The sequence below is a fragment of the Rhopalosiphum padi genome, chromosome 2, assembly GCF_020882245.1.
Source record: "Rhopalosiphum padi isolate XX-2018 chromosome 2, ASM2088224v1, whole genome shotgun sequence".
Lineage (NCBI taxonomy): Eukaryota > Metazoa > Arthropoda > Insecta > Hemiptera > Aphididae > Rhopalosiphum > Rhopalosiphum padi.
In genome coordinates this window covers 54,313,657-54,337,859 of record NC_083598.1, presented here as the reverse complement: position 1 = coordinate 54,337,859, position 24,203 = coordinate 54,313,657, and the positions used below count along the sequence as shown (strand labels likewise).

Here is a 24,203-nt window from a genome sequence, read left to right as displayed (position 1 = left end):
CGAAAGAGAAAAAAAACATTTCGCTTTAGGGCTGCCTCACACTCGCCGCTTGTGTTGATTTCGAATGTTGCGCCACTACCGAAAACCCGCTGCGATCACACGACGCGCCCGTTCGAAAATTCGTACACGCAATATACGCGTACGTATACATACAACATGCATGCCGCCTCAGATGTATTATGACGACGGCGTGTATCGACCGATTTTAATCTGTCTGGGGCCCGGGTCACACTCGTGTATAAACATGTTTTTTTACTCGCGATTAAACGACAACAATGAATTATTGTACGTCTCGTTAAGGCGCGATTATTGTGATTACATCACATCAACTGGGTCGATTTTCGTAAAAAAAAAAAAAACAAAACAGCCTCGACTCATGAACCGCCGCAGTGTGCACGATCTCAGACCCGAAAACGGCAAAAATCTGCGGGCGTACGTCTACGCCTCTCGTGATATTGATTTTTGTCGAAACTACGACGATCTATTGCATCCGACCCATAAAATTTCGCGAATTTCGCAAGTGCCCCGCCGCAGAGCAAACACGAGCGAGGTTAAATATATGTGCATGCTGCGTATTTATGATGCGGCACTCAACCAATGACCAACACATATGACGTTGTAGTTGTATCATTATTATTATTTATTATCGTGTTTAATCGGTGAATCAAAGTGCCCGGGTGTGTTCGTATGGATACATACGCTTAAACTTATACAGTTGACCACAATATAAAGGTACCTAGCTACTTATAAATATATGCGTGAATTTCAAATATTCATCGCCATTTTGTCAATATTTTTATTTAAACGATCTGTACGACTGTGCACGTGTGTTTAACACTTATAACAATTAGTATATTATAATATACAACATGATCAAGGCCATCGTTTTTAGCACAGACGAACGTTGATTGACAATAATAGTCAATTATTGCCAACCTGCACAATCCATGTAGTAAGTCCAAGTCTACTAGGAGGTTTATCAGGCATATTTAAATCGAAATCAAATCACTATATTTACGTTGATTCCGTGACGTTTCTTTTACACTATCAAGTCATTAAGCACTGATAGAAGTTTGTCAAATATTTCATAAAAAAAATCAGTAATAGTGAGGAGATCTGAATCCAAATTCGAATGTCATGTATAAATTTATTGATGGGGTGTGTTCTCTCATTATTATTTAGTCAAATCGCGGACGAAGTCCATGGTTGTATTTTTTATTTAAACACTTTTGTTAGCACCATGTAGACATTTATAATAATACATAGCATCTGATAGTATTGCTGCTAGAACATTTCACTTTTGAGCAAATGAAATCTTCACTTTTCGCAAGCCTTTTCCGACAGTTTAAATCCGGTCCCGTCATCATCTACGCCTACTTTCGTCGCCACATCTATTAGGAGATAGCATGCAGATACTATCTATAAATAATAATTTATACCTATACAGTCGATGCAGTCGAGACTACGAAATCGTAAAAGTAACGAAAGTAATTATTTATATATAAATACCTATAGCTATTACATCGGCTGTCCCGTGAATTGCAGTGGTTTTTTACCTATGTGACTTGTATATACGACTGTGCGCACATACAAGTAGCAACGGCCGACGAGGAAGTCGTGGAATTATAATTGGCAGTGTCCATGCGCGCAGCCATCGTATATCTATGTTATATACCTATTATATTATACACAGCCACAACACTGAATGTTGGCACATTTCGAGTTTAGAACTGGTTAAACGAAAAGTTCCCTAGTCGGGCACGCCGTGCGTCTATAATCCCGCCCACCCCGGGGATTCAAACCGTATAATGATATAATAATAACTTTTTGTATTTAATCACGTTTGGCCGGCAATATTTCAGTCACATCATCGCGGTCTCTTAAATCCGTAATAAGGTTAATAAATACGCGTATACATACGACTAACCAGTAACCAGTATTATTAAACTAGTACTGAGTATATACTACACTAATCATATACCTAGTACAGCCTCAGTGTACGCCACCACGTACGTATTATAATATATTGTAGGCGTTTCGAAGTTTCGGGTTAACTGACGTTCAATTACATACAAAACGAATGGGCGAATTCATAGACATAAGTAGGTACTATAGGGCTAACCAAGCGCATACTTCTGAAGCCGACGTCATGAATCTTACAGAGGAAGTAGTATCTACATGTGTTAGTTTTTGTTTCTTACATCACACGCGTAACATAACAAATCTACGTACTGGATTCTAATTACAGCTCAACATTAAAGCAAATTAGCATATTATTGAATTTTCAAGAGAGAAAATAAACTGTGCTCGAACTGAGAGATTTTCCTGTGAACTCGTTTTTGTTAATATATACACCGTCCCAACGACCCTTAAATAAATATCGGACAGTAGATTAGTGGAAAAGGGTTATAATTAAAGTGCCAAAAAGAACAGAAAATGTAATTTTCAAATTTCATACCGAAAAATCAACACCGTGCCTCAAAACATTTTATTATTCTCACTACCGCTCGTAGCAGGTGATGACCTGCATTGGATCCCGTCATACGGAGCGGTAAATATTATAATTTATATTGAAATGTGTATACTGTAGATCGTGTATACTTACTATTAGGCCCTTCTAACTATGGAATTAAATACATATTATAAATTATAATTATATTGTAATATTTGCCACTTTACCTGATCGATTACGAAACGATTTGGTCGTCGCGTCCCGTAACCTTGACACTGCGTCACTTCTAACCCATAACCTCCGGCTGAGTTTTTATTGAAAACACTCCGTTAGGTACTTATCGCGAACGGTAATCGCGGATAATGAATTATTATGGCCATAGTCTAAATTGCGCGCTTTTTGTTATATACGTGTATTGCCTATATATGTACAATGTATTCTTATAATTATCATTGCACGCATACCTTACCTACGTGTGTAATATTATTATACTTAATATAATAGTGACCAATTAGCATAAACACATAAGGTGTAAGCGGCGTTTTGTAACGAACGGAGGCGAAACTTGTTACATGTATATAATACATAGACATTATGTACATGCAGCTGTTATATATAGCGTGACATAACTAGGTTACCGTCGTTTTTGAGGTGAACGTGTTAATAATACCTATGAAATTATTATTGTCGTTCATCAAGACAAATGCGGACACAAGGTATACCGTAGTATAACTAAGTGTGTGTGATGGCTTTGGGCTATCAACACTTTCGGTTATCTCGGCTAATAAATAATTCTCTGCTAAAACGCGAGGACTCAGAAAACGTATAATTGATCATGAGAAATATTAAGATATATCGGAATTCAGAACAACGACATCACGCCATTTTTTTCATTACGGTTTTATTAATATACACGTTTACGGAATCCTTATTCGCTTTTATATATAATTATTATAATGCGGATTCTGCAATGAACGCATGTGTTTCCTGCTGTTTGATTCACATAATAAATACCGTCCCGTATGTATACACACTGAAATTCGGTTTGTAACCTAGCCGTCGTACAATATAATACATAGGAGATATGTTATAATGTTATACCTATGTATAAACAATATTGTATTTTATTTTAAATTTCTCGTGGCCTAGATTCCTACGACAAGGGGACACACAGTCAAGGACGGAATGCTCGCGACTTACCGTTTTGTTTTTTTTTTTTTTTTTTGGTTCCGTTCACAATCCGTTTGTTGAGAAGGTCTACTCCGGCGAATACGGTTAATGTGTATTTAAAATCATTTTAAACATTATGCGTACAATAATGTACAACTCGGTCGTATGACTCGTATGTATGACATACCAACATATAGTAACATCATAGCTATAGTCTTACTATTATAGTATATAGGTATTTTACACCATTTATACTTATAAGTTATAACGAACTTATACCTACTGTTGTTGTAATACACACGCAAGGTAAATCGCAAACGACGTTTAATAACATTACAATTTTTAATTTCCATCGTGCAGTCGGGTACCTACTACCTATGCAATTTACAATATGCATAATTAAATGTATCTAAAATTGTATTACATACATAATATTATGGACCGTTACGAAACGGGTTTCTCATTTTAAACATTCAAAACTCGGTTATTATGTTGCAGCGCTACTCGATATTTTATTGTGATATTAATAGTATGATGAGTCCCCGACAACTAGACGTACGGTACATAATATACAATATTTGGTATCTATACAAATTACGGAAGTCAATGATATTATAGTCGAAGTGTTAAACACTATCTCAAATTTCACTTTCTAAAATGTTTAATAATTACGACAACACTAGTTTTCAATTAACGATTTCAGTGTCGACGTGTAGTTTACTAGCTTTCAATCTAAACAATATGTCGCGCTAAAATGTAAGACTGTCTATGATTACGTACCTACACTAATATTGATAAAATTATTTTATCGTTTGAAGATATATCCTATCTAGGTATATTGTTACGGCTAAAAAGAAAAAAAACATACAGTTTCTTCGCTCGAACAAGATTATCGTTATAAAAAATATATTTAACGTTCGCTTTAAATAATAATTTTTTAAATATTATATTCGTCGCAGACCGCAGTTCATAAATATCATTGAAGGCTTGATCGATATTTATTGCGTGATGAAATATCTATAATACCTATTAATATTAATACATCAATATGATATTATTATAAGCAATTATTCGCTCCATTTTCAATATTTTATTACTATATGCATCGCTACAGTGTCCGTACTCCGTAATAATTAATTGGACGATTAATAGTATATTTTTTTTATTATTAGTTGGTATCTACTATGAATTGTGGCAGAAAAAAATTAAACATCTTTGTAGTATGTATACCTACGATATACCTATACGGGTGCTTTATAATATAAAATTCAGTTTATTCCTTTCAAGTACTTATATACTACGACGATTTTTTTTCAATCCTAAGATTGTGTAATATTATTACATAACGCGTTTACATGGCGAAGCGATTTTTTAAATGCATTAAACATAATATACTTACCATTTAATTTATTCGATACATATTATGATAAAATAGCTGCACGATAAACGACTACCTATATACGTCATATATTATAATTAACACATGCACCACGTCTCCCGTTCATCGAACCCTAAAAATTCGTATACTCGTTGTGTACTCGTATATTGTATACATACGCAGAATAACATAATATAATATATATAAATAGCAGGGCCTTATTTAAAAATAATATCATAGGAGCCTTTATGAAAAAATTAAATGTTCACAATACAGACTTATTGAATATGAAACTATCGCATACAATGTATGTAATTTTAAAATGATAAATATTTCATAATATTCTATCATTAATACATTTACATATTATAGGTATTAAATTTGTTTTTACAAAAGACTAGTTTAATGCAGTAAATTAGAACTAAATCAACAACAATAAGACATTAAACTCAACTTATTATGTAAGTTAATCGAATACAGTTATAGGTTAAAAAATAAAAAAAAATTAATAAATTACAAGTAGATAGCAACTTGAGTAGCATTTAAAAATTGGTGTGTATCCAAGGATAAATTATAGCCTTAATAGTAGGTAATAGGTATGTACTATATATAACATATATTATGGGATACAGCGAATATAATATAATTGGCTCTAAATATAGTAGTCGATTATTTAACATACTCATATCTTTATTAAATTATCAATAAAAAACGTTTGCTGTTTACACTGAACCAAGTATAATTATGTGTATGGTATATCTATATAAAATAATAATTTGAATGAAAAATTGAATATTTGTTTTACACAATAATTATGAATGCGAGTATGGGACCCTGAGTTATAGCAACTGTCCCCCATCCTCTTAGAATTTAAGGTTGGCTAAATCAAGACGTCATCGTACCGAAATGGAAAAGTACAGCGCGAATGTCATTATAACTACAATGTAAATATAAATAATATTATAATTATCATTATTGATCATTTGAAACGATACGAAATCGACGACGTATATAATATGCGGTATTGGAGTCTTATGTATTAAAACTTGTGATTCGATGTATATTACCTATATTATGTGTAACACGCTCTGATGTATAGATACACACAATATGATCGGTGGAAAAACGATATACGCACGGTTCGGGCTATAGCAACGACAATAATAATAATTATTATCATTATTATTATAGAACACCACATTAAAAAAAATATTTAAAAACACACACACACCCAAATCTCAGGTTAATCGCCCTTGACACGATTATTAATAGCCGCACGATATTATTATACATTTATTTTCGTGTACATTTGCAGATCATTGGGCGTAATTCTTATTGTTGTTGTTCTCTGGCATACGAAATATTATTTTTTCAAGTAGTTACACTACCCCTTATACCGATCAAAGTCGTGAGATTCCACATTAGAAAAAAGTCTATTATTATAATATTATACGGTAATTTTGCTTGTTTTACAAACGACGACGCGGACGACGAAATGGGCGAAAGTAAAATATTGTACTTTAAACTAGCGATTATTATCGTTCAATAGATTTTTACAAAATCGATGATTTTTATCACCGTTCATTGTATATTTAGTACCAACCTATTATAAGTATAAAACGTCTATTACGAGACAGCTACATTCCCAACAGCCACGTTATAACGTGGATCATATCGCATGACTGTGCGAATGCGCAACGCCCTAAGAATTTTTGAAACCTAGCTATTAAAAAAAAAATATAGAATTAAAAAACGTATCTTTAAAATAATAAGTAAATAAATCAAATATTGAATCTCAATGTCAAATTTAATATTTCGTTTTAAAAAAATATATATAATTAATTTGTTTCATAAAATAGCATATACTATAACGTTCATTTTACTTACAGATGACGCTGAACAAAATGGTCGTCTTGTTGACGGCAAGCCTATTCTGTTCGGCTGCAGCCATATTCCACCAGCCATCGTACTATCCGGCCGCTGATCCGTATAACTTCACCGGTAAGTTGCAATAGTATATACATAATTCACGCAGGCGGTTGTAGATCTGATAAATTATCTACATAACTGTAGTAGCATATGTTTAAGATCATAGGTATAATAATAATTGTTGTATTGTGTGACTCGAGGTTATTTGCCACAAGAATCGTACGGACAGCCCCTAGTTGCGTCCCCGTACCAAGCACCGCAGCCAGGTTTCGGTTTCGCACCGTCGCCCGCCGCTCAAGGTCTTGGACCCCGTCCCGGACCCAATAAGTAAGTGTTATATAGTTACATATAATAATATAGGTAGTCTTAAAGTCAAGTGTTTTTCACGGACCGTTGTAAAATATTTCACGCACGTATGCTTACTTTTATAGTTTTGGTGAGATACCCACAGCTCCACAAGGCGCCGGATGCCAGCCACCGATCGGCCCTTGCCCCAACAACAAATACAGGACCATTGATGGATCTTGCAACAATCTTAGGTACACCAACTGGGGTATTCCCAACTCCAAATATGCCAGACTCTTGCCACCCAAGTACTCTGACGGTAAGTTCGAGCATATATACATACTAATGAGTAATGGTGTAGGTACTCACGTCTATCAGTAATAGACGCTTTAATCAAATTTGTAAAATCGTTTATACGATAGTTAAATCATTTTTGTACGTGTCTAATAATAATATATATTAATCGTGAAGGCATCCACGCTCCACCCACGTCTGTCAGCGGTGAACCACTGCCCGGTTCCCGTCTCATCAGTATTGTCATGTTCCCGGATGTCCCAATCCCTGATCCAGTATGGACTCTCATCACCATGACCTGGGGTCAAATCGTAACTCATGATATGTCCATGTCCATGGGTACAACACAAGCAAGTAAGTGTATAAAAATATATTATAACTGAGTAATTCATATAACCATACAAGGTATTCTAGATAATATATTATTACGATTTAATTTCGTACGTACTTACAGTGTAGGTATAACGCCTTTTAGTTTTTTGTTCTCGACACACGAACGAGCTTAATGATGAGTAGGTGGGTTTTTTTTATTATTTTATTGCATATATATGTTTTCAATTATAATTTTGAGCTTCTAGCGGAGAAAGTGATTCTTTGACACGTACCTAATAGCATATACACTACGCCGTATTACGAAGATGTATACACATTACATATAGATGAGCGTACGATAAATGTTTTAAATTTATATTTTTCCCAAAACCAGCCTCGGGGCCGGTCGGTATATTACAAACTGAACCGGTTGATTTTTGCTTCCTATTTGAAAACCAAGTTAAAATATAGGACATTTAAACGTTTGCGAATTTCAAACAGAATCAGCTACCTATAAAGATTACAATATTTACCCATTAACACCATGTTATGTCTTAATAAATTCATAAAAATCTTGAAATTGACATGGCAAATCGATTTAATGGCGTAATGTACATTACGTATGGATGACCGACAATTAATATCAGACACATTTAATTTTCTTTTTCTTGAACACGAATCTTTGATAGACAGTGTTGTTTTGCTTAACTCGTTTTTCATAATAATTTGCTTCTTCTCCTCGTCACGCAGTAATTACACAGCGAATGGATTTACTAACAGCATAGTTACAAACATGACACATAAGTGATAACTAATTTGCACAGTAATATTGATTTCGTGACATCAATGTTTTCAAAGCAATATATGCCGTCTCAAAGTCGCGATCACGTTAGCCTGCAAGAACTGATACAAAAACCTATATTATACTTTGTGTTGCGGTCATTGTAGTTGTATAATATAATATATTCTACAGGTAATTATATGTTTAGACGTTCTACGCACGATCATAAGGTATTTATTAACTACAAGTATTAGCTATAGCCAAACGATAGTTGGAGCATGCCAAAGCAGAAGTAACGTCCATGTTCATGTAGGACATTCGCTCGGAACATTAACGATAATACGACAGAGAATCAAATTCCAAATAATTCTGCGTCCGTCGACAACTGTATCTAATGATAGTCGATATAAACACTCAGATAGTATTTAAAAAACGATAATATACTTAAATTATTTTATAAATACTGTTATTATTCAAAATGTTATCTGGGGATAACTAAAAAATTATTAAACATTTTAAATATTACCCATACACAAAGTATAAATGTCCAATGGTCACACCAATCGTAAATCGTTATTATAATTTTTAAAAAATAGTTTAAAATAAAGGCACTTCCATATAATTGTGTGTTAACCATACTATCGATAAGGACGTTTAGCGGATTCGATCATTATATTATACTAATAATACCTGTTGGCTGTAGTTGTTTTGCACTTGAGATCGAAACACATTTACATGTATACATTTTCCTTTGTTTGTAGAACGTCACTCAATCAGATGTTGCGACGACAACGGCCGTTTGTTAAGTAACAACCCAGATGTGCACTGTTTCCCGATTACGATCCCCGAAGATGACCCAGTATTCTCCAAGTTCCACAGAGAGTGCATGAACTTTGTCCGTTCGACCACTGATCAAGAAACTGGATGCAACGCTGGAAACAAGCCCGCTGAACAAGTAAATAATATATTATTAAATCTCGTCTAAATTGTTCGTTTTGATAGCCTCGCTGGACAGACTATAGAATATTACCAAAATAGCTACGTCGTTTTTTGGGACACAAAATAATGTGTAGTTATAATATTGCTTTTTTGTGTTATTTACAGTTAGTAGTTGTTTCGCATTGGATGGACGCTTCTTTCGTGTACGGTTCAAGCCAACGGTTAGCAGATACGCTCCGTGAAGGAATTGGCGGTAGGTTGAGAGTGGAATTCAGAGACGGAAGACCGTGGCCTCCAGCAGCGGCAAACAAGAGTGCCGTATGTGATCAACAAACAGATGAAGAACCATGCTACCAATTCGGTTAGTATTTTTGATGTTCGAACGACGAATGGTATTGGGTAAACAATTAAAACTGTTTTTATGACACAAATCGTTTTGTCTCGTTGTTTCAGGTGACCGAAGAGCAAACCAGAACCCACAGCTGACTGTTTTACAGATCTTGTTCCTCAGAGAGCACAACCGCATCGCCACAGTGCTGTCACACATCAACCCTCACTGGGATGACGAAACACTGTACCAAGAATCCAGACGAGTGTTGATCGCTGAATTCCAACACATCAACTACCACGAATGGTTACCCATTATCTTAGGTACAGAAAACATGTTGAAATACGGTCTGCTATACAAAACCAAAGAATACACAAACGATTACAAAGAGAACGTTGACCCTAGTGTCATAAATGCTCATGCCCACGCCGCATTTAGATATTTCCATTCGTCCATCCAAGGACAATTCCAGTAAGTTTTTCTTATCATAAGAGCGTCAGCCACGAGAATCCAAACAATTAAACGGAAGTAATTTTTCTTTTTTTTATTCTACAGTTTAATCGGAGAAGACCGTAATCTTTTGAGCGCTGTTAGGTTATCAGACTACTTTAACAGGCCGACAATCATTGAAAAAGGATACAACTTCGATCATTTGTCGAGAGGTTTGACAACACAGAGCCAAGAAGAAGTCGATCCATTCTTCACCAGCGAAGTAATTATTAGATATTTAGATACTTTGAGACAGGTCATAGTACGATATTTATACCATGATAACTTATATACATTGTGTTCCTAGATTACAGACTTCTTGTTCAGAGCAGGCCGTCCATTCGGTCGCGACTTGAGAGCTATTGATGTACAAAGAGGCCGAGACCATGGTCTTGCATCTTACAACGACTACAGAGAATTTTGTGGTCTACCAAGAGCACACAAATTTGAAGACTTTTCCGATTATATCGATGTTGAAGTGAGTACCTATATATTTATACAACTTGAATATTCTTAACGACTTAATTAAATGTGTTTTATTCTTATTTTAGCGTATTGAAAAACTCGCTCTTCTCTACAACCACCCAGACGATGTTGACCTTTCTGTCGGTGGTTCTTTGGAAGCTCATGTACCAAACACATTGGCTGGACCAACATTCTTGTGTCTTTTGACTGAACAATTTTACAGAACTAAAGTTTCTGATAGATACTTCTACGAACTGGGTGGACAAGTTGGATCCTTCACACCAGGTAATAAAATACAAAACTATCATTAAATTTTGAATATTATTAAATGAATATATTATTTTTTTGAAATTTAGAACAACTTAACGAAATCCGCAAGTCTAGTGTTTCAAGAATATTCTGTGATAACAGCGATGATTTACACACAATCCAACCTCAAGGTTTCTTGAAGATTTCTGAAAAGTGAGTAGTCAATATTAATCATTATAATAGTATAATGTTATCGTTACTTACTTACCACATTATTTATGTTTATAGGAATCCTTTGGTAAGTTGCAATGATTACGATAGAATTCCATCTATCGACCTCAACTTCTGGAAAGAAGAAGCTTACAGTCACGCAGCTCCGCAATACGGTTACCAAGAAGATTATAAGAAGAAATAAATTAAACCAATCAACCAGTATTTGTAAATAATATTCATTTTCTTCTATAAGGTTTCTTTAATTTTCTTTCTTCTATTTTCATCTTTAGATTCTTAACGTTCTTTAAAATTTCTTTGAAGATTCATCATTTTGTTTTTAACGCTCAAACCATATTTTTACGTATATTAATTATTATTTAATTGTTTTATTTTACTTAATACGAGTATTATGTATATAAGTATTTTTATACTTATGTCATTAGTTTGTATTACATATTGTTTATTTGTACGGACAAACCAGCAATCTTAAGCATTGCTGCTACAACCTCTATGATATATATAAGTACCATAATGTTATTAAATAAAACAAAGTATTTTTATATATATTATAAAATATATAAAAAAAATCTGAAATAACAATGTATAATAAAACATATATTTTTATTCATCAAAATCAATTTTAAACCTGTTAAAGTGCCAGTAGACGTCCAAACTGCATATTCTTGTAAAGAGCATTTTTCAAAATTAGTTGTTTGAATGTAGATATCTACATTTATTATGTAATTATATAATTAAAATTAAGAATATTTTATTTAAATTATACACAAATGAATTTGAAACACACATCTGTATTATACATTATTAGACAAAAATTTAAATATAATAAAGTATAAATTATACATCTTATTACGTCTTTGTTTGTTCTTTATTTATAAAATAAATAATATATTATATTATTATTTATTAATTAATTGGTCTGTGTATGATTCATAGATTGAATCTGTTACAATATATTTACAATTCATTGGGTCTTCTCAGTTGAGTGGTTTAAGTTCAATATCTACACGTCAAATCGTTTCATAATAATAATAGTTACACCTTACACACGTATACCTACCTAATAAATTTTTGATAGTGATAACGGATTGATAAATTATTATTGCAAAAATAATAAAAAAATGTTTGATTATACAATTTATTATATTATTATTATGTTTGATTAAATGTTTAAATATACACTTATGCACATGTAACATGTATGCATTTTTCCAAAAAGAACAAGAACCTTTGCAACCACAGCGCAGCCTGTGACCGTTTAATCATGTGACTCATTACGAGACATTTTTTAAACGTATTTAACTTTTAGGTAGATTAATATATTATTATTATTTATTATACAGAATGTAATTTTCAAAATATTTAGATTGATTTTAAGGTTTTGCCTATTTATAATACGAATCAATTCATTCCCAATCTATGGTAATTAATTATTGACTAAAATGTTAATAACAATAATATAATAAATGCATAAATGCAATGTTTTTGCCAACAATTAAATTAATCCACTTTATAAGTGATTTACTAATAAAATAAATTTATTTAAATATTTAATAAAATATATAATTTCATCTATTCTGTAGTAATAAGGCTCACAAATTGTCTAAGCTCAGAATTTTTTTTTATAGGTATGCAATGCTTTTTAGATGAACTTGACACCTACTCTATGTTTCTACCTACAATAGAGCATGACAATATTACCTATGATTTCCACTGTACTACTGTACTGACATGAAATAACATAATTTATTATTAAATAGTAAATACTAATAAAAATGAACAATCAAATCTAATAATCTTCAAATACTATCTGAGATGATTAGGGTTAGAAACATACCTATGTCAGTTACTATTGATCTTTGCTAACTATAACTAACAAAAACAATATAATTAATTAAGCTATTTTTGAAACTGTTTATTAACATAGGTAATAGCTCAATAATAATTATTACAGTAATTGCAACTAATACTTACATAATTTTTTGACTAAATGCATTTTTAATGTTTAAAAATCATTAATAACTTTGATGATTTAAATAATAAAATAATCATGTTAATCATGTATATAAACATTTGATTTGTTCATTTCAAGGTATTTTAAATTTTTTTTCTAACTTTATATTCATAATGTTCTTTAAAATTAATTTATTAATCCTCAAATCATAATTTTTTGTATATTAGTATTTTTATACCTAGGTATGTCATTAATTTATATTACATATTGTTTCTTTATACAGACAAATAAAAAAAATGTAGTACTACTACCACAACCCCTATGATATTATAAAAGTACAATAATGTAATTAAATAGTACAAAATATTTTTATGTATATTTTTATAAATACTCAAAAATAACAATGTATAATAAAATACAAGATTTTATTTATAATATATTACATTATATATATTTTTTTCATCAAAAAAAATTTTAAAACTGTTTATGTGCCAACAATTAATATTTAATGTTTTTACTGCATATTTTTCAAAATAAATTGTTTTAACTACAGTTAATATATAATTACTAATTTATTATATAGTTAAAATTAAAAATATTTTATTTAAACTATATACAAATTAATTAGAAACATAAAAATGTAATAAAGTATAAATTATACATCTTACGTTTCTATTTGTTCTCGATTTATATTATTATTATTAACTAATAATTGGTCGGCAAATGATTCGTAGACTGAATCTGTTGCAATATATTTACCACTCATCAGTTCTTCTAAGATTGGTTTAAGCAAAGCACATGATTCTCTAACCACTGTTTCTCCAGTATTCATCTAGAAATAATAATTATAAATGTTATACTAAAAAAACTTAAGCTCAAAACATAAATTGCTAAAAGGCTATTGTAATTACTTCATAATCACAAAACCGGATTCCAGTACAATATGATCTAGAAGCTCTACCGAGCACTGCTGTCATGGCATAAATGTATACAATTACTGTAGACAACCTTTCCATAAGCATTTGATTATCAGTGTTTAGTTGACCAGCAGCATGACATTGATCAATTATAAATTGAAATTTCAATACATCATACTCAAGAAATTTTGCAGCATGCTAAAATGGAAAAAAATATTATTAAGCAAGATTAGTTCAGTAACAAATCCTAAAGAATAGTATAATAAACTAATAATATTACGCTACCTTAAGTGCAGGATGTAGGAATTGTTGAAGACCATATTTTAAACTCGGTTCATTTCTTTTCATCATTATATTTCTATAAGCTGTAGTCAGGAATGAAACATTTTCTTTATAATCAGATTTATTAAAAAACTCCACACCTTGACTACTAATAAAATTAGCTAGTTTCATACTTCCTTCCAAACTCTCAACTAAATCCTCTACCTCGTTGCACAAAGATAAAAACTGTTCATTTATTGAATTTCTTCCATTTACCATTTTTAAATCTAATAATATATTGTCAACGGTTTGACGAGCAAATAGCTGTATAGAAGCTGATTCTAGCTCGATGTCTGGATCATCAAATCCATCAGTCATCCATGTGGTTAGATATATCATACTTTCAAGTGTGTATATATTAATCAACGATTTTGCTAATATTTTCAGAACAGAATCATATTCTCTTAATTTTAGATTTAACCTAGTTTTTGGTATTATACTTTGAATGGTTGATTGAACAACTCTCTTCAACGACGTAGTCAATAAGGAACACGTGTATAATTTACCCTTGTGCATAATTTTTGTTAAATTGACATTTTCCATTACATCATCTGGTTTAACGACCACCTGTCTCAATTTTAAATTTTCTCCATCAACAAAAGTTTTATCTTTTTCTACTATGTACGCTTTATTTCCAATTATGAATAACAATAAGACATCTGTAGAATTTTTAACAGACCCAGTGAGTTCCCAACTCTCATTGGGCAATAGTGTACCCATTACAGTATCGATATGCAACGCGCATACAGCGCCCGATGCGAGCAATGGTAAATATTTAGATTTTTGATTAGGTGTACCAAAAGTTTTGATAATATCCACACAGAGTGTGTGATTAAACACGGATTTGAATGTATTGGAATCAAAGTATTCAAATACACGAGCGATTTCAGTGTCAGATAGGTTGAGGCCTGAACATGGGTATGGAGCACTCATACCGAATAGTCCTAGTTGCCGTACTGTATCAATTTTTGTACAATTGTGTTGGACTTGTTGCACTCGGGATTCCAGGTCCTTGAACCTCTCCAGATTAAGTGTTTCTGGATATGTAAGGACTTCGATATCATACTGACCAGCATATATTGATTTCAAAAATGGTAAGCGCGCTGGTTTTCTCACTATATCCGGAACAGGTATTGATTTGATTTTATCCAGTCCGTATGAATCGTTTGTAGACGTGCAACGAACAATGAGTTGATGTTCGAATTTCCTAAAGAATACACGTCGATTTATAACACTCCACATTGTAAATTTATAAATTGAAATTATATCATATCAATGAAAGAATTTTATATCAATAGTCAATACTCAATACCAGAATACCAGATACAAATCAAAAGAATTATACTAAAAATTAAAAATATATTTAACTTGAATTTTTTATATTATTTAAAAAAATCTAATTTATAATCATATAACGTGACCGACGGTCCGATTACACTATCATTCACGGTCTTCACTATTTATTGTTTGTGATAAGATAAAATATGATAAAAAAACGTAAATAAGAAAAACCCTTAGATCATATACTATGGATGTAGCTACTATATAGCTACACAGAATATTTATTCTGTGGTAGCTATGCGTTTATTGAATTGTGTCCAACATCATCCCCACCACCTTCAAAATTTCACGGTACACGACAGAAATGCGCATGCCCAGAAATCTATACAAATGATACTGTTATACTGATAAGTGATGATAACGTTGAAATTAAATAAAAAACCAAATTGTTGACCTTTTACTTAGATCATAGTATATGTTCTAAGACTTTTTATTAAATTTGCTGATAATTTGACACCGACATTTTTATTCATCAATATGGGCAGAGTGAGTTGTTTTTATTGTCAATCTACACCATCCAAAATTTCTGGCTTAACACTGCACACGTAAGTTATAAATTTATGACTATTGTTGTGTTGTAGAATTAATAGGTATTATTTTATAAATCATAATTACATTTCCAGGTTACCTGCTGATAAACATTTACGTAATGCTTGGCTTAAAGCTTGTGGCTATAATGAAAACGACTATTCTCCAGATAGGAGAATATGTTCTCATCATTTTGAAGATGAATGTTACAAGGCCACTGCGAGAAAATTATTAAAACCTGGCTCAGTTCCTACCAAATTTCATAAGATTAGTCAATATTTATATGTTAACAAGCCTAAGTAAGTATTTATGGTTTTCTTTTAATGTGCTTTTATTTTTAATAACTTTATTTTCTTGAAACAGAAAGCAAATTATTGAAACTAGTGACAGTGAACCATCTTGTTCACATAATGATAAAAGTCAATTTATTAATGAAAGTAAGAATAATTATTAATTAATTATATTTTATTTTAATTAAAACCGTTTTATACTTTGTTTTAGTACTTGAAATAACTGAATTAAATACAAAACGAATATTATAATTATAATAATATTATTATTAATATTATATTAATAATTCATATATTTATAAATTTTAATTTATTAGTGTTATTTATGTCATCATGAATGATTTCATTTCAGAAACTCCAAAACGAAGGAGGAATCGTTATGTTGGTGATGTGACTACTCCAGATTTGAGTACTCCTAAACATGCAAAAGAAAATTTTACAGTGGCAAAGTTAAAAATTATTAAACAGAGGAGGAAAATTAAAACATTAACACAAAAAATTAATAGGTTACAAAAAAAACTGTCATCGTTAAAAACTTTGTTCGCATACATGAAGAAACAGAATTTATTGAGTGAAGTAGCCCATGATAATATTCTGGTAATGTATAAACTAAATAAAACTAACTTTATAAATCATTGGAATCAATTAATTAATATTAACTCTTGAAATTATGTTATTTGTCAAGCTAATATTAATACATTTTTTTGTTTTTGTGAATTTCAATCATCTTGATTTACTACTGTCCAGTGAATGAAGAAAATAAACAATACATATCTGAGTTTTTAATTTATTTTAAAGAATATGTTGAAAACCTTGCATATGTCAACAACACTAACAATACAAATAATGAGTATTTATTGAAAAGCCAGCGTAAAACTGGATTTTTAGGACTAATTATATACTTAACAAATCTTTTAAAATTACATGAAATTCTAAAACCTTATATTTTATACTTACTTTCATATAAAATTAGCCAGGATCACTTGGAAGTGTTTTTCAGTGCGATGAGAAGCCATGGATTTAATAATAACCCAAATGCCATTCAATTTCGATCGGTATATAAAAGGTTACTTGTACGCCATGAAATAAATGGTTCAGAATTTGGAAACTGCACTCTTTTAAACAGCTCTACCATTCTGTATGTGAGTGCAAATAAGAGGACTGACGCTGATGAAATTTTTAACTTTAATGATAATGATGAATCCCAATATTTTGATGAGTTCGATCACGACTACGAGTACCAAAGACCTTCTTTAGAAGATTATGTAGTAGATGTTGTTAAATATACCAGTGGCTTTATAGTCCGTAAAATAAAAAGGCAAAAAAATATTTGTACAATCTGTGAATCCCAATTAATTGATGAAAACAATGAATCTATATCATTATTGTTAAAAATTAAAAATAAAGGAAGATTAATTAACACATCTGCAGATGTACAAAAAATATGTTTAGCTACAGAACATGTTATTAGAATGAATAATCATCTAATTCTTACCAAAAAAAGTATAAGTCAATATTTATGTATTAAATCCATGAATGAAGTTTGTTTTGAAACATCTATCTTCAATAGTGACATAATGAAAAATCATATATTAGACCAAGACGTTATCAATAGTCATAGATCACAATTAATACATTTAATAATCCGCCATTATGTCACAATCAGACTGCATCATTTTGCTAAAATGCATACTTTATCAATCACTAAAAAAAATATTCGAAGGAACATGACAAAGTTAATTTTATTCAAAAATTTTATAAGTTTGATGTTGTATTGTATTAATTGTATTATTAGAATTTTTATTTTTATATAATTAAGAAATGTGATTATTATTAATATTACCTATTTATTTATTTATTAAAATTTGGAATAACTTTTGTTGACTAATTATTGTTTACTATTGTAAAATGTAAAGTATTGTTAATTATAATTTTCATTTTTAATTATTATAACGGCTTCTGGATGTCAGTGATGGAGAACTAGATATTTTCTCAGAGGCGCAAAGCATACACGTTTATTACAAATGCTTCGTTGATTGGGAAATAACTAATTAAAAAAAATATATAATATATTATTATTTAATATTATTTATTAATTATCGTTATCATCATTGATATTGTTATTACATATTTCAATATTTATATTTTCATAACGTAAATTGTATGTATAACTACATAGTAGGTAGGGACGTACACAGGGGGGTGTTTTGGATGTTCAAACACCCCCCCGAAATATTTGGTTTTTGTATGGTTATTTACTTATTCTATTTTAATGTTAATTGTCATAATTATTATTATACTTTGATAGACAGGTATGATATTATAGAGGCTAGATAAATGGTAAATTGAGTCCGAACTCCGAAAAACCGTTTTTATGGTAAACTGAGTCCCGGATTTGAAAAGGTATAAGGTAAACTGAGTCACTGGTTAAAATAGATTTAGTTTCCAAAACAGCACATTTTCTTTCTCACTTTTTCAGGCTTACTATCGGATATGTTAAAAATGTGATTTATTTACTTTTAATATCTAATATAATTCACAACGTTGTTCATAAAAATCTGAGACTTCAGTTAAATCACAATTAATTAAATATATAATATACAAATTCAAGTCATTTTTTTTATTTATTGTTATTATCTACACGGTAAAAATTTATTTGATATGTTCTTAACGAATTTGAATCATGAAATATTTTTATTTTCATATTTCAACATTTCTTGTCTCAAAAAAAATTTTTCTATTGTTATTTTTTTCATTTTAATTACTTCTTTGCTACATATTTTTGGCTGCATCCGAGTTGGGTCCCGAATTTAAAATTACTACACTAGTTGGGTCCCGGATTATTTTAGATACTACACTAGTTGGGTCCTAAATTATTTTAGGTATTACATCAGTTCCTGAATATGTTTTGATAAGTAGTATAACATTATGCTAACATTTTATGATCAGACCACAAAACCACATTTTTTTTAAATTATATAATTTATATATAATTTTTATATTAAACTATTGGAAAGTTAGTATAGCGTAATACAATTATACAAATATTATAATAATTAAAAATACCATTTTTACACCCAGAGGAGGTGGAAGATTGTTTTACCGATGACTTAATGTCTATCCAACCAAATTACAGCCGAATTCGAGAATTCACTGACTACGTTTTTGATAATTATATTAATGAAAAATCGAAATTTCCACCAACAATTTGGTCAGAATTTAATGCAACGATAATGCGAATCATTTCATTCCCACTTTAATTCAATGTTTTAAACCGCACATCCTAATATTTATCAGTTCCTAGAAATTTTAAAGAATGTGCAAATTGATACTTATATTAAAATGAGTTAATGAGAAGTGTAGAAGTTATGAAAAAAAGGAACTGCATTTTACTAAAAGAAAAATTTATAACTGACAATATGACTACAAAAATTGCAGGAACAATAAATAGATTCGGTTTTGTAAAATTAATGTCATATAAATTTTTACCAACACAAAAGTGATTTTTAAAAAATATTATTTTATTTTTATTTATATTATACCTATATAATGATTTTAACATTTTAAATATTTTTTAATTTGCCTATATGGCTATATTTATAATTTATATTTTATAATATGTATTTTTATACTTGGTTTTTAACATTTTTAATATTTTTTCCAACACAATTCTAATAATAATTTATATTTTAATGGAAACTAAAAAACTGTAAAAAAACATTTTTAACCATATCTGTGGTCTAAATAGATCATAGACAGTCCTAAGTCTGTTAAAATGAGAAGGAAAATGTTAATATAATGTAGTACTTACCAAAATAGATTCAGAAACTAGTGTAATACCTAAAATAATTCAGGGCCCAACTAGTGTAGTACCCATAAAATTATTATTATTATTTTATTTAAGTATTTACTATTTAGGTCTAAGGTTTAAAATTTACATAATATAACGACAAACTAACACTATAGTAGTAGATATTATACAATAAACGTAACCTCACAGTAACTAGTTTAAAAATAAAACACTTATTAGAAAATAACGTATTTAATATTTATATATTATATTGTATAAATTGTATAATATTATATTATTAAAATTAAATTTATTTACAATTGTTTCATAATATAAATTGTATATTTTTTTGCATTGATTTATGGTTATTTTTATTTTATCACATATTGAAATTGAATAATATTATAAATTGTTTTGTAAATATTATTGTCTGTTAATTACATATTTTTTTTTATTTTTACAATACTATTTACAATCTGTTACAAAATAGAACAATTAGTAAAAAAGAAGGATGAATTTATGGATTGGAAAAGAAATCTTCCAGTTCCAATAGGCACTTTGTTAATAATTATAAATAGTAAAATAATATTGAACATTATAATACTACACTAAAACTAGTCATTTACTTTTTGATGAGAAAAATGTTGATGACTATAGTTCAATATAGTTAAAAAAATAAAATAAAAATGTAACTCAACTTTTTACTAATGTAAGTTATTATAATATTATTTTCCTGAAAATTTGCAATCTCAAATCAATTTAATTTTAATATTAACTTTAATTTAGCTTAGTTTTTTTTGTTTTTAGAATAACATAACTTAAACTAGTTTAAAATATTGGTGAACTTTCCCAGCTTTTACAATGAGGAAATTCAAACATAAAATGCTAATAATATCATAATTGAATCTTGAATATAGTAAATTTATCAAATGTTAACGAGTAATAGAATAAATTCAATATTAAAATAACAAGTTATAACTATTGCATGAAGTCTATTTGTATAATAAAGTAGTATAAAAATTATTCAAAAACATTTAAAGTTTTGAGTATACTGATTCGTGTACTACCATTTCCTTCTTTATTTGGTCTATTGACACACAACCTGAAAACATCATCCAATTTAGTTGAAACTCAATGAGATAACACATTACATATAAATAAATACCTGCTAAAGCCATAGTGTTATCGAATTCATTAACAACAATACCAAAAACATCTTCCGCGCCCTTTTGGCCATCATACGTCAAACCCCATAATATAGGCTGTGCTAAAAACACCTAGAAATTAAATTAACTTTTTATAAAAAAAAATATTAGAACTAAATTCTAAATCATTTAAACCATGAATAAAAAAATATAACATATGGGTATGTTATTATTGTAATAATTTTGAAATTTACCATTTTAGCACCAAGAGCTAAAGCCTTGAACACATCAGTTCCATGCCTTATGCCACAATCAAGATAAATGTCAACACGATGTCCAACTTCTCGTGCAATGCTTGGTAAAACCTCAATCTAAAATAAAATGTATGCTATTCAGAGTAAATACTTTTTAATCATTCATCACATACTGTTGCTGGAGCTGTATCTAACTGCCTTCCACCATGATTGGAAACAAATACACCGTCACATCCTAGGTCAGCAGCAATTTTTGCATCAGCCGCACTCAAAATACCTTTTACTATTATTGGTAAACCAGTAATGCTGAACAATAAAGTATGTATTTTAGATTCTGAACAGAGCAATAAAATGAATTGATCTTTACAATGTTTTGTGTTTGTGTGTGCACAATAAATAAATAGTCAATAGAATGCTTCAACCTTTAACTTGTAAGGTAGTTTCTGATCGAAAAATTAATCTAATTTGTATATTAAAAAGGTCAAAATTAAAAATTCCTTATAATTTTCCTAATAATTACGAAAAAAAACAAAAAACTAAGAAAAACCAAACAATTTTTTTAGTGTAACTTAAAAACAAATAACCTTAGATAATTTTTACTAAATATTTTTATTAGTATTACCTGCATCCTACACAATTTAATTTTTATTGTGTTTTTCAATAATTGACTGAAAAATTATTCACAGTCGAAAATATTAAAAATTTAATACAAAATCCCACAAAATGGTTATCATCTCTGACCATATAAATCGCCGGTTGCCAACCATTTATATAAGTACCTAATAAATGGAATTTTCTTTTGCAAAAATTAAATCAACCTACAGTAATATTAATAATAAAACTAACAATTGTGATAAAAAAATATCAAAAAATGTATGAAAATTTACTTAGTGTAAATAGGATATTAGGATGATGGATGACAATCCATTTAGAATCATTTTTCGTATATAAAGATATATTGTTGAATTCAAATTTAATACAACTATTTCAGTAATCCCACTATAAATCTAAATATATAATGTACAGCAGACTGCACTTTCCAACTTATTTTTATTTGCTTCAGTATTAATTGTCATATAGAAATAAATAAATTATACAATAACCTTTTCAGCCATCTTATGTCATCCCATACCAAACAATCATCAAAAAGACTCATAACGTATTTTGTTAGGCCTGAACCATTAGTTTGGTTCATTTTTGACAGTTCTTCTGAGAAATTCCCTAACCTAGAGAACATGATAAGTTAAACAACATCAATAAATTATTAGTTTAACTTTAAAATGTCATCTTACTTCAACCAACTCGGTAAACTAAAATTATTTTTTATGTCTTTATACCGAATGCCAAACACTGGAGCATCAACAGTCAACACAAGTGCCTTGTAACCAGCTTTTTCTGCTCTTCGTATTAACGATGTAGTTAAAGCCCTAAAATTGTCATATTGTCATACTATCTCTAACGAATAGCTTTATAAATTTATATTTGAAATATGCAAATAATTATAGTTATATACTTATATACCTACCTATCTTTATAGATGTAAAGTTGGAACCATTTTACAGTGTTTGGTGCCGCTGTGGCAACTTCTTCCAAACTGCAAGTCGACAAAGTCGAAAGTATAAAAATCGCACCATGCTTTCCAGCAGCTATAATTTTTTAGATTGTAGTGCCATTCATTATAAATACTAGTTTATATAAGAAACAGAAGAGAACTATTACTAATTTGTAAAAAGTTATAATACCTCTAGCAGATGCACACTCTCCATCTTCATGAGCCATTTTGTGCATTGCACAAGGAGATATACCTATGGGAACATTTAACCTATCACCTTGAATGGTGATACTCAAATCCCTATTTCGGACATCACGTAACATCCGTGGTACTATGCGCAATCTTCACATATTATGAAATTTTAATATATATTAATTATTAAAAAAATAAATCATCTTACTTATTAAATGCTTTATTATTAATTGAAAGCGTGTACTCATCACACGCACCACTTTGATAATAGCCAAGAACAGTTCGTGGCAATGTACTAACAGCATAGTTTTCAAAATCTTTGACAGATATAAACTTATTAGTATTAGACATTTTGCTTAATTGATGAAATTTAATTCTTTACACTGACATTAAAACACCCAACTTGTTAGCTGTTACTAAATATTATTTAGTAAATAATTAAAGAAATGAATAGATGATCATCTTTAAACAATTAAGATAAGTAGTTCAAAAGTCAAGGACTCATCAAATTTAGATAAAATATTATAATTTTAATAATCAACTGTTATAGGTAAAATTTTTTATTCTTTACCAATTAGTTACCTGATACCATCAACTAATATCATAATACATCAATA

At 29.9% G+C, this 24,203-nt stretch overlaps 4 protein-coding genes across 5 annotated transcripts in view; 2 read left to right on the top strand and 2 right to left on the bottom strand.

Annotated features, from left to right (window-relative positions):
• The window catches only part of LOC132920191 (peroxidase), a 32,608-nt gene extending 20,457 nt beyond the window's left edge, over positions 1–12,151 (top strand). Inside the window, exons 2-13 of the mRNA XM_060982368.1 lie at positions 6,890–7,001; positions 7,130–7,256; positions 7,361–7,533; positions 7,686–7,862; positions 9,363–9,556; positions 9,706–9,901; positions 9,994–10,339; positions 10,424–10,580; positions 10,665–10,835; positions 10,909–11,107; positions 11,179–11,284; positions 11,360–12,151. Of these exons, the coding sequence (XP_060838351.1) occupies positions 6,890–7,001; positions 7,130–7,256; positions 7,361–7,533; positions 7,686–7,862; positions 9,363–9,556; positions 9,706–9,901; positions 9,994–10,339; positions 10,424–10,580; positions 10,665–10,835; positions 10,909–11,107; positions 11,179–11,284; positions 11,360–11,486 (2,085 nt within the window). The 3' untranslated portion in view covers positions 11,487–12,151. The remainder of the gene's footprint in view (positions 1–6,889; positions 7,002–7,129; positions 7,257–7,360; positions 7,534–7,685; positions 7,863–9,362; positions 9,557–9,705; positions 9,902–9,993; positions 10,340–10,423; positions 10,581–10,664; positions 10,836–10,908; positions 11,108–11,178; positions 11,285–11,359) is intronic.
• Positions 12,152–13,664: 1,513 nt separating this feature from the next.
• On the bottom strand, positions 13,665–15,951 carry LOC132918894 (uncharacterized). The gene is made up of 3 exons (XM_060980243.1): positions 14,459–15,951; positions 14,168–14,371; positions 13,665–14,088 (listed from the first exon to the last, which is right to left on the bottom strand). The coding sequence occupies exons 1-3, from the start codon at positions 15,734–15,736 to the stop codon at positions 13,921–13,923; spliced, it is 1,650 nt and encodes a 549-aa protein (XP_060836226.1). The 5' UTR covers positions 15,737–15,951; the 3' UTR covers positions 13,665–13,920.
• A 217-nt stretch (positions 15,952–16,168) lies between these two features.
• Positions 16,169–18,597, top strand: LOC132918896 (THAP domain-containing protein 1-like). 2 transcript variants are annotated; one of them, XM_060980246.1, is made up of 5 exons: positions 16,169–16,380; positions 16,459–16,662; positions 16,727–16,800; positions 17,006–17,250; positions 17,627–18,597. In XM_060980246.1, the coding sequence occupies exons 1-5, from the start codon at positions 16,313–16,315 to the stop codon at positions 17,675–17,677; spliced, it is 642 nt and encodes a 213-aa protein (XP_060836229.1). In that variant the 5' UTR covers positions 16,169–16,312; the 3' UTR covers positions 17,678–18,597. The 2 variants fall into 2 exon arrangements, with proteins under 2 accessions (XP_060836229.1, XP_060836228.1); XM_060980245.1 differs by having other exon boundaries at positions 16,171–16,380; positions 17,006–18,597.
• Positions 18,598–21,415: 2,818 nt separating this feature from the next.
• Positions 21,416–24,060, bottom strand: LOC132918895 (uncharacterized). Its single transcript, XM_060980244.1, has 9 exons — positions 23,795–24,060; positions 23,585–23,736; positions 23,368–23,488; positions 23,135–23,269; positions 22,946–23,068; positions 22,016–22,148; positions 21,843–21,959; positions 21,609–21,720; positions 21,416–21,545 (listed from the first exon to the last, which is right to left on the bottom strand). The coding sequence occupies exons 1-9, from the start codon at positions 23,935–23,937 to the stop codon at positions 21,478–21,480; spliced, it is 1,104 nt and encodes a 367-aa protein (XP_060836227.1). The 5' UTR covers positions 23,938–24,060; the 3' UTR covers positions 21,416–21,477.
• Between the last annotated feature and the right edge of the window lie 143 nt (positions 24,061–24,203).

Coding starts and splice junctions, on each gene's coding strand:
- LOC132918896 (XM_060980245.1), top strand. CDS start 16,313: ATGGGCAGAGTGAGTTGTTTTTATTGTCAATCTACACCATCCAAAATT. Junction 16,663..16,726: donor TTATATGTTAACAAGCCTAA/GTAAGTATTTAT, acceptor TTCTTGAAACAG/AAAGCAAATTATTGAAACTA. Junction 16,801..17,005: donor AAGTCAATTTATTAATGAAA/GTAAGAATAATT, acceptor ATTTCATTTCAG/AAACTCCAAAACGAAGGAGG.
- LOC132918894 (XM_060980243.1), bottom strand. CDS start 15,736: ATGTGGAGTGTTATAAATCGACGTGTATTCTTTAGGAAATTCGAACAT. Junction 14,372..14,458: donor TCCTACATCCTGCACTTAAG/GTAGCGTAATAT, acceptor TTTCCATTTTAG/CATGCTGCAAAATTTCTTGA. Junction 14,089..14,167: donor TCCGGTTTTGTGATTATGAA/GTAATTACAATA, acceptor TATTATTTCTAG/ATGAATACTGGAGAAACAGT.
- LOC132918895 (XM_060980244.1), bottom strand. CDS start 23,937: ATGTCTAATACTAATAAGTTTATATCTGTCAAAGATTTTGAAAACTAT. Junction 23,270..23,367: donor CTTTACATCTATAAAGATAG/GTAGGTATATAA, acceptor TGACAATTTTAG/GGCTTTAACTACATCGTTAA. Junction 21,721..21,842: donor TAGCTCTTGGTGCTAAAATG/GTAAATTTCAAA, acceptor TTTAATTTCTAG/GTGTTTTTAGCACAGCCTAT.